An 11320-nucleotide genomic window follows, 5' to 3' on the forward strand; every position below is an offset into this window, starting at 1 on the left:
TTACATGACTGCTTGAGCATGTTTCATTGTAAAGTACTTTAATATAACCTTCCTGTAACTGAAATATCAACTAAACTCATTTAAAAACAAGATACTTTATTTCATTATTTATTTTGTAGGTTCAGCCAAAAGAAGATCCAGATCGATTGGCAACTCCAAGTCCAGAACCTTCTCCAAAACCACGTGAAAGATCTTCTCGAATTGGTGGACGGCGCATATATCCCAGAGTTCCAAGTGATATTTCATTAACAACAATAACGGAAGAGCCAACGCAGTACTCATCACATGAAATTATTGTGCAACCTGAGATTGTCGTAGAAACAACAACCATCCCCCACCCCTCCAGAGAATCAAATGCAGAGAGTAGCAATTCTAGTACTAAATATGTAAGTCTTATATTCTGAAATTTAAACAAATAAAATACACATTTTGAACATTTTCTTTAAATGTATTGAATTATACAATATTTCAGATTTATTTTTTTAAATGAAGCATTTATAAAAATATTCAAAACATTTTAAGATATTTTTGTCTGTTTAGTAAAATATACATGTATTCCTATTTATGATTAAATATATAACAGACTATATAACTGCAACATTTATACATTTACTATTGTTTGAAACCAATAGCCGACATATTTTTTGTGCTGGGGTGTCATTAAATATTTATTCCTTTGTTCATTCATATAATTTCTGTGTGGCTTTCTAAACATTCACTTGTCTGAAAGAGTCAGTGTTTTACAAACTTACATCAGACATTCTCAGACAAAATGTCATGGTGTTAGGCAGATACTTGCATTAGAGAGCTAACAGTGTACACTATGAAGCAAAGTGATGAGTATGTCATAAATGTTTGTATGGTTTGTTACAGATGACACTACCTGGATCAGCTGGAGCGACAGCTGCACCACAACATATTACGAGGGTCACTGCCACTGCAACAGTCAAAGTAGAAGTTCACACACCTTTACCAGGATCCTGTAAGTGTTTGACAAATATAGCCAGTTAGCAATTTAGATGGCATAGAAGTCTACTGGAGTCTTACTAAAACCAGTTTAAAAATGTATCAGTTTAAATTCAAGGAATAGTTGTAAAAAAATGAATGGTAGTAAAATAGCAAAGCAAACATTCCTCTTTGTTTGGAGTTGGGGTGTGTGAATATGGAAGCCATGGTCACATCTCAAAAATATCCATACTCAGACTTAAAATAATACAAATTTATGATACTACATTTTTGATCCATGAACTTAAGTACCCATTAAAATGTGTTTGCTAACAAAATCATGAAAATTTAGACCCCAAAAAATAAGTTATTTCACCGTACATACATTTCTCAAACAGCCTCATACGTTCAAGGATAATGTCTTTAAATTGACATAATTATATTTGTATGTTAAAATGCGATGTTTGTATTGAGATCTGTATGTATAATATACCTGGTACTAATTCTAAAGTTGTTGTGTTTGTAGGTACAGTGGACGAAGAACACAGTTTCAAAAGTAAAAGAAGAAAGTTGAAAGAACATGACAACTCTAACTCCGATTCAGAATCAAATGGAAGTAATAAATCATAATATGTGGTAAGTAAATTACTTTTATGAAATCATTACTAGAATATTCTGTAAAACCAGGGACTGGTTGTTCAAAAATTAGTTAGCTTAACCAGTGGTTAAAATAATTTGTTAAAACCAAGGACTGAATCAAATACTAATTGAAGACATAATCTTGAAATTTGATTTAGAACAATCAAAGGTATCCAATCATAATCAAATCTAAAGTTTATTTTGTATTTGTGCAGAAAGAAATAAAAGAAAAATATTAGAATACTGTAACCCAGGGTTAATCTAAGTATACTTTGAACAAGTGGACCCATGTGATTGCTGTTTATTATTATAAAATATTCAGCTAAATGTTTAAAATTCAGCATATGAAAAATGACAGAACTCATGTACAAAGTTCATATACAATTTGTTTTTTAATTAGATGTACATATCTTATTTATTTTGTTTTAGTACATTTGTCAAAAATAATATTTAAAATTTTACCACAGTAACTTAAGTCAATATATTGATAATATCTGTTAAAAGTTTTACCACTGTTACTTATAAATGTCAATACGATGTGTTAGATGCGTACCACAGTAGGTTATAATATTAATAGTCTTATTCAACTTACCGTACTAGCACAACAACAATGCTATACGACCCTGAGTTATAACCTCCACTGTAGAATTATCTCCCTTTGCCGGATGTATAACCTACACCCATGCATATATCCTCGTTTTTGATTCTGCAGTCCTCCATTGCAGTCGTGTTCGAGTTCTGTAGTAAAATTTGCAATTTGTTTATTAATTTGTAATTTTGTACAACGTCATCAACTTTTAGATTGTTCACATGTGGCTATGTCAACTGGGTTGGCTTTTTCAAAGTTAGCGCGAACTGCCAGATCTGGACCAATGGGTTTTGTCGGTTGTCCGCAATGGATACAAAATTCCGTTTTCATCACCCCCTCCACTGACGTCCTCCCCCCGGTTACCTGCGGTACCGTCTGTCGACAAACGAGTACTGGTGGAGAAGATGGTTGTCGAGTTTCTCGACAAGAAGACCATCCAGGAGGTAGATTTGGGCACTCCAGGATTTTATTCCCATCTGTTCTTTGCCCAGAAGAAGAATGGCGAATGGCAACCAATTCTAAACCTGAAGCTGCTGAATTCTTATGTCATTATTCCATCTATGAAGATGGAGCCGGTTCAGTTGGTTCGCGCTTTGCTTCAGGTGGGGGAATGGGCGGCGTCCATTGATTTGAAGGACGCTTACCTGCATGTTCCAATCCATCGGGATTTTTGGAAGTACTTGCGGTTCCTCTACGATGGCAGAGCTTACCAGTTTCAAGTTCTGCCATTCGGATTGGCCACAAGCCCTCGCCTCTTTACTCGGGTAGTAAAGGCAGTGGTGGGGCGTGTACATCTGTTGGGTATACGGATGCACAATTACCTGGACGATTGGTTAATTCCGGCGGCGTCACAGACGGCATGTCTCGTGGGCGTGGAGTTCATGATTGACATGATTCTCCGATTGGGGTTTATTCCCAATTGGGTCAAGTCGGAATTAGTGCCAACGCAGGTTTTCACTTATCTCGGGGTGGTTTTCAATCTTGTGGAGGCGTCCGTTCTTCCGACGGATTCGCGACTTCACAATTTCATGACGTTGGCGCAACGTCTTCTAGTGGAGCAAAGTGCGTCAGTGCACACGCTCCATGTGTTGATAGGCCATCTCGAATCGCTGGCGGCGCTGAATGTGCGGTTCAGACGGTTCAAGAGACCACTTCAAGAGACCGCTTCAATGGCATTTGTCCCGAGTGTGGGATGGTCTCAACTGGGATTTGGTGATACCATTGGGGCCTTGGTTCATTCTTCCAATCCAAGAGTGTCTAGTGGACAAGTGTATGTCCCAGGCCGTTCCTTTACACCCACTTTCTCCAGAGTTGGTCCTGTTTACCGATGCTTCCCTCGAGGGGTTCGGTGCACATCTTTTGGATCAACATCTGTCAGGGGTGTGGACTCCTTCAGAGAGGAGTCGTCACATCAACCTGTTGGAGATGGAAGCAGTGCGTCGCGCTTGTCTCCATTTCAGGACTGTTATTCGACGATTGGGGAGTGGTGTTATCGGCCAAACACATTCCTTCGTCCGTAAATGTCTTGGCGGACGCTTTGAGTCGTCGTTCCCCGGTTCAGAGTGGATGTTGCACCGGACGGTGGCTTATCAAGTTCTTCAGTTGTGGGGGAGTCCTCAACTCGATATGTTTGCCACTCACCTGAACAGGCAGTTGCCAGTGTTTGTATCGCCGGTACCAGACCCACTGGCACTGGAGTACGATGCGTTGAGCATGGACTGGACGGGGGCTGGATTTTTACGCCTTTCCCCCTCCAGTTCTGCTTGGCAAGGTTCTGGCAAAGATCAGACAGCAACCTTGGTTTCCTCCGCTCCTATCACTTTTAGTGCAGGAGCCGGTGCGGTTGCCGTTGATACCCGATCTGCTCATTCAGAGACTGCGTCGGCCAGAGTGGCATCTGAAGCGGAGGTTTTCCGACTTCACGCGTGGCGGTTGTCGGGGTTTCCCTCCGAAACCGAGGCTTTTCTAAACGGGTTGCTGAGCTCGTCTCCTCTTCGAAGCGCCAGTCTACGGAGAGGGTCTACCAGTGTCACTGGCGCTCTTGGGTTCGTTGGGCGACTGAGAGGGACGTGGATCCCTTGTCACCTACTGTTAATGACTTAGCTGAGTACTTTCTGGCTCTTGTCCAAGAAAGATAGCTGAAGGTTCAAACAGTGAGAAGTCACCGGTCATCCATTTTCACTACTCTGAGGCAGTGTGGACGTCAAGATTTCTCAACGAATCTTGTGTTGCATGACTTGCTTAAGTCGTTGCAAAACACGGTTGAGAAGCCTTCCATTTTGCCTAAATGGAATGTTTTTCTGGTTCTGCATGCACTCAAAGGCAAGCCCTACGAGCCTTTGAAATTCGCCAGTCTTCGTCATTTGACGTGGAAAACTTTGTTTCTGGTCTCACTAGCGGCTTGCCGTCGTATTAGTGAGATTCATGCTTTTTTGCATGATTTGGTGGATTACAATACGGTCGGGTCAGTTACGTTATGTACTGATCTTGTTTTTGTGGCTAATAACCAGTTGCCAGGGGAAGAGTTCGACCTCATGAGATTCAGGTGATTTCTGCTTCCCTTAAGTCACGTTTGACCGGTTTTATTTCCATGATATGGCGGTTGGTCCGGATGGAACTCGGCGGATTCAATCAGTCATTGCAGGGCAGCAAGTCGTTTCGGTGTGCAGGGCCACGAGTAGGAGGCAACCCTTATTTCATCCGGTCGCTAGCAGCAGTCTTTCTGGGAGATAGTTCTCCACCTCTTGGTTGGAGAGTGGGGGGGGGGGGGGGGGGGGATGGTTGACTATCTGGGGCAGTCGAGTGTCTTTTACCATTACTTGGTGTGCGGGTTTCCTCACCTTGTTAACTTGGTTTACTTTTAATTGGGGTTGTAGTTCTTCAATTTAAAAGTCACTTTGACATTTTATACCTCGTATGATGTGGGTTGCTTTTTCACTGTATCATTACTTGAGACAAACACTACTGGTTGAATGGGTAAGTCCTCCTTGTTTTCTTACCTCCTCCCTTTAATGTTAAATTCTCGTGCTTTAACGGTGTTATATCACGTCTGTTATAGCATTGTTGCTGTGCTAGTACGGTAAGTTGAATAAGACTATTAGAAAATTTGTTTCTAATTTTCATTATTATTCATACTTACCTAGTACTAGCACAACAACCGTTACCTCCCACCCGCCCCGAGGGAGGTATTTTTTTATTCAGTCATTCCGGACTTTGAATCGATAATGAGGATATACGGTCTACCCATGCGTGGGTGTAGGTTATACATATGGCAAGGGGAGATAATTCTGCAGTGGAGGTTATTACTCAGGGTCGTATAGCATTGTTGTTGTGCTAGTACTAGGTAAGTATGAATAATAATGAAAATTAGAAACACATTTTCTAATATAATGACAATATATATATGTTTATCATTGTATGTATGAATGTATGTTGTTGTTTTTGCAGATTGCAAATCACCCCTATGTGCCAATGGTGCTGTCTGTGTCTGTATTACCCACTAGACTCTGTACGAGACTGAGACAGGCTTACCTCCCCTTGCTGGCAGCAATCGGATCCAAGCCAAAGACTTACCTCTGTGTCATAGTCATGGTTGTTTGTGCATCAAAACGTGATTTCAGCTTCTGGCAAATCGTAGAAGGCAGCTATTGGGAGATTTTGATTGCCAGTTCTAATCATGTGATCAGCTTGTAAACCAATAACATTTATTCAAGTACTTGTGATCTAAACATGCCATGCAGAACAACGTCAACATAAACAGTCGCAAATAATCAAAGGTGATATATAAAGATGTGTTCTGGAGTGTGTGTTTGGTGGTCATAAAAAACAGGTTTGTTGTCATGGCAGCATAATCTCATGGCAGCAGGACTCATGCCTGTGTTATTTTAAAGAGTTTCAAAGACTATAGGTCGTGATGAATTTTTAATGTGACCTTATGAGTATACTTGTGTGAACATAAGCACAGCTTGCTTTTAAATGTGATACTGTTTGATGTGAAAACTAATTCAGGAATACATATGAACCAGATGGACTGGTAAAATGGCTTGTACAAATGAACTGGAAGAAATCCTAGGAATTTGTATATTCACTAAAAAACAACAACCAAGAATCCAAAGCCTTAGAAATGCATTTTGTGAAAAGATCAGAAATCCTCAACCAATTGGAACTTTATTGGACAAATTTGCATTACTGGGATCACTTCAACTGATAGTGTACTGGAACAAGAGAAATAACTCTGTTCAACTGATAGTGTGTCTTGGAACAAGAGAAATAACTCTATATACAAAGTGTGTGTTCTTTTGGACAGAAAACAAGTTTTCTCTTTTACGGGTAACAAGGGTCATGCAGAGACATGGCGGCGAAATGACTGGCAGAAGATTCACACCATCCAGGGTTATATAGAAGAATTAGTCATATAGCTCGGCCATCACCAAATCTACCTTATTTATTTATAAACCCAAGAATGTGTATGTTAGCCTGACCAATCAGGCACAGTGTTGCTGGGTCTCCAGATGTTACTTTGCAATGCTGTGTCTGATTGGGCACTATGCAAGATGTATTTATATGTTATTTTTTGTAAAATATGGCACTTAGTTCTGTATAGATCTATTATTACTTAAAATATGTACAGAAAAGATGTAAATTTTTACAAGTTCAGGGTGTTATGTTGTCCATACTCATCGATCAGGCCAGATTTGTCATTAATGAAAGAAAAATATATCACTGTACTTATTCAGTTATATTTACATAATATTGTATCTTTTTAAATCTGAAACAAAATCCTTCTATAGCCATGACATTGTGTATTTTAATCTGCAGATATGTTTTTGTTTTTTACACATTTAATGAAATAATTAAAATTGGATCTTCAGATAAGTTCCAGATGTTGATTATACAAAAACAAAAAAAACTTCAATAAACAATATAAAAACCCAATAACATCTTTTAAAATTTTAAACATATCTTTCACTAATTAAAATATAAATGTTGATAAAAAAAATCAGCTGAAGTATTCCAGCATCTACATTTTCTAATTTAAAAAATAATGCTTCTTATTTTTGTTGTGTTTTAGTTTTCATTTTATTTTAGTTATTAGTAAAACAAAAAGTATCGCACTAATAGAGATTTACTGATTCCAGTGCAAGTATCATTTCAGCATCTTTATGTATCAGATAATGTTTCAGATTAGGAAAGATTGACAACAATATAAAAATGTGTGAACCATTAATTACATCTTTGTAATTCAATATTTAACTTCATTCAAGAAAGCCTTCAGACTGATCTTGGTAATTTATCATTGTTACCATTATTATTAATATAAGTATGTAGTATATTTCTTCCAATATCTAAGTGATAATTAATAATAAAAGGGCCTTTGTTTATAAACTTAAGTTTGTTTTTAAACAATTTGTGTTAAGTGGCTGATATTATAAAACCAGTATAATACCTCTTTAGTCATAAAACATTTATATATTCTAATTTAATACAAAAATATTGTCTTCCATTATTAATGTGTTTTCATAAAAATAAGTAAAATAGCATTATCATGGTTGCAGTTTATGCATTATTCACTTATACATTATATAAATCATTTAACATGGGTTTTTGTGAAAGAATATTGTCAACTATAATCTTGTAAAGAACTTCAGTATTCTTAAATTATGGCATAAATTTGGAAATTTTAACCGAAAGTTTTGTTTCTCTAATAATTTAGAGTAATTGTTTATTTTTATTTATTAAAAAAAATATATATTTCTACAAGTACAAAATATAAGTGAATATGCTCAGAACAGCAAATATCAGCTTTAATAATTCTACTTTAATTGGACATTGATTTAAAAATATTTTAATATGGCAACATACTTTTGTGGTAAACTGTGAAATTTTGAAATATCTACCTCTCAGAATATTCAATATTTAGTCAAATGCAAGCCATTAATTGTTTCAAATGTTTCAAGGGGTGACAGTAAAGAAGAAGCATTTTATTTTTTACTTGAAACATTTTCTTGACAAGTTAATTATATTTATGCTTGTGTTTTTTTTAACCATTCATCATTATATTCAATTTTTTCTCAGGGTGATGTTTTATGTAGGTCAATGCATGTAACCACTGGTTACATTACCATGGTTACACCGTCAGTGTTTGCTTGGCAATTCTGTTGATGTTCTATGTTTTATTGACTCCGATTTACTTGCACACATAATTCTGTATGCAGTTAATCAAATGTAGATATGTGTAATAGAATTATTTTAATCAATTTTTTTCTAAAACCAATTCTGTGATATAAAAAAACAAAGCATATTTTATATCATAAACATACAAAAGCGGCTAACACATGGAAGCATGTTGTTTGATCCCATCCTCGACACATATTAATGTAAAAACAGTTAAAATGGATGGGGATTATTGTTAGACTGATGGATGTATCTGTGAAAATGTTCTAGTATGTATATGTGGACTGTGAGTGTATTGGTGTGACAGGTGTTTGTGCAACATGTACTTCATTTTTACTGCCCCCATGCTTAAAACCAAAGATTTTACTATGTTCCTGGACTGGTGTTAATAATATTGAAAAGCACTTCCAAAGCACCGGTAGTCATTTTGTTATTCTGGTACCTTAATATTCACTGAGAATATTTTATGTTTTAAGTGCAAACCTGTTCCAGTGTCAGTATTTTGATAGTATTTTTCTATTGTAATTCATAAGTCTTAAGACATTTGTTTATTCTTACTCTTGAATAATACAAATTTGACAGTGCTAAGTAATAAAATATAAAATTTCAGTCACACTTGGCATTTTATGAATTTATTATTAAGTTGTAGTTTTATGGATTTTATGACAGTTTTAATAACTAATATCCATAACATTTCCATAATAAAATTTATCCTAAAACTAATTACTTTTGGCTGTGAAAATATTGACATCATCACCATGTTTGATGACATCAAAGGGAACATACAATAATTCTAGCTCTTATATTTGTATGATGGTAATGACACATTTATTACATCCTTTTGTTTTACTCATTTAAACATTGTTTTAAAATTTAGATACTCTTTTTGTAAATGCTTATATATATTCTCTGTATTTAATTTTACCAATACGGACAAAACCAAATTCAAGCTAAGGAAACCAAGATTTTGAGCAAACATTAATTATTTCATGCTTGAAGTTGAAACTACTGCATTTATAACCTAACCAAAGATTTAGTGTTAATATTCTTTTACCTTTTAGTGTTACTGTTCTTTTACTTAGTGTAGTTTTGTTTTAATTTAACAGTAATTTGCTGCTTTTTGTTGTTGATAGACATAAAAAGTATATGACCAAGATTTGTAATGATACAGATTTTCTTGATGTTGTTTAAATTACATTTTCATAACTTGTTGTTATTGAAATATTTACCATTATCTACCTGCAATGGTTTAATTTTCTTAACACCGTCCAGGGACCATTTGTACCCCAACATTAAGCTTATTGTTAATTTATAGCAGACTTTGAAATATTTTGAAATACCTCATCAATAGGGCACTAGACCATTACTAGTTCCATGGGCATATGCCCTGGGTGTGACATGATCGGTGTGGGTTGGGTTATTTGGTGGGGAATGTCGGCAGGGCTATGTGGGTAGGATGGAGGGTGGGTGGGTGGGTAGGGCTGTGATATGCCAATATGTAAGTGGTACATGCACGCATATTGTACAGTGTAGGTTATGTATCAATGATTAATCTTCATTGTGTTTGATCCCCAATGGAGGGCATTGGACACCTCAATGTGAACAAAGTATAAAAAATAAAAAGGTTGTAAAAATTATATTTTGTTTCGTTTTTTATGATCATTCAGTGAGATAAACTTAAGATGATTTAAATTTACAGACAATGATGATGAATACTATTGGATGCTTATTCATCTATTATAGTTTCTTGTTTGGCAGGTATGACTATCTTCTATGTTATATATAAATGGACGATCATCAAAGTTGGCCACTAAAGGTAATTGTATCATGGGAAATTGGTGTGTACATTTTACACAACGCAAAACAATGAAGAAAAATTATATTATCTTCCATTTTACTTAATGAGAGGGTGGGGGAGTGGGAGGAAATCAAATTTGAACGTGTCTTGTTTATATTCCAGAGCCCCATTTTACCATTACTAAGTGCATAAGGTAGTTATGGTGATCTTAGCGCTGGAATTGGGCCCTGGGCCCCGTTTCACGAACTGCTCTTAGTCCTAAGAGCACTTTAAGTGCAACTAAGATGATCTTGGCGCTAAAATCGCTTCGTGGAACGGGGGCCAGGTCCTTACGGAAAACTCTGGTTAATTTATTTTATTTGTTGCTGGATTATTAAACTGATATTCATTAGTACCATACTGATTTTAAATGCCAAGCTTGGAAAAAGCATTGAAAAGTCCTTGTTGACTTTGCACTACAACAACACACGTCTGAAAAATGGACAGGTATTTAGGATAAGACGTCGGGGAGGGGCAGTATGTGTATCCTGAAAAAAGTGGACTTCAGTAGTCAGGATTGGTTTTGTTATATAACACAGTAGACCTAATATAGTTTACACATCCATCGCCACCCTTTTGGTGTATGGGTTTGCCATTATTGTTTAAGTACAATGTTACGGGGGGGGGGGGGGGGTCTATGAATTGTTACAGTTTGTTACACGGTCTCCATTACCGGGAATTTCAATTAGAGACGGAATGGTAACTCGCTTGATGGGCGATCTAGCTCCATTGGTGGGTTTGGCCCATTAGGCTATTTCTCGTTCCAACCAGCTAGTGTAACAAAAAGGCTGTTGCATGTACTGTCCTGTCTGTAGGGTGTTGCATATAAAAGATCCCTTGCTGCTAATCAACCATAGTTTTCACCATAATTAGCTATGTAATATTTAACCATATTTATGTCCTTCGCCATAACAGTAAATAAAAAAGTGTTGAGTGCGTCGTTAAATAAAACTTTCATATCATATTTTTAAAAAATACTCAGCACCACAAGATACTGTCGTTTAGACCACTGTTGTGGTGTATTCCATATTTCTTTGCCATTTAGGAAGAAAATGCTCTAAAGGTGTTGAAAAAAAGTTGGAAAGATCACTGACGTATCTTCTACTCAAATGCTATATTTATCCATGGACATAACG

General features: G+C 36.5%; 1 protein-coding gene across 2 annotated transcripts in view; it reads left to right on the forward strand.

The window, feature by feature from the left end:
* Positions 1–9984, forward strand: part of LOC121375654 (protein patched homolog 1-like) — a 96515-nt gene extending 86531 nt beyond the window's left edge. For both annotated transcript variants that reach the window (XM_041503211.1, XM_041503212.1), the window contains exons 26-29: positions 120–386; positions 874–982; positions 1472–1581; positions 5621–9984. In XM_041503211.1, the coding sequence (XP_041359145.1) occupies positions 120–386; positions 874–982; positions 1472–1575 (480 nt within the window). In that variant the 3' untranslated portion in view covers positions 1576–1581; positions 5621–9984. The remainder of the gene's footprint in view (positions 1–119; positions 387–873; positions 983–1471; positions 1582–5620) is intronic.
* Positions 9985–11320: the final 1336 nt, after the last annotated feature.

Source organism: Gigantopelta aegis, chromosome 6 (genome assembly GCF_016097555.1).
Source record: "Gigantopelta aegis isolate Gae_Host chromosome 6, Gae_host_genome, whole genome shotgun sequence".
NCBI classification, from domain to species: domain Eukaryota; kingdom Metazoa; phylum Mollusca; class Gastropoda; order Neomphalida; family Peltospiridae; genus Gigantopelta; species Gigantopelta aegis.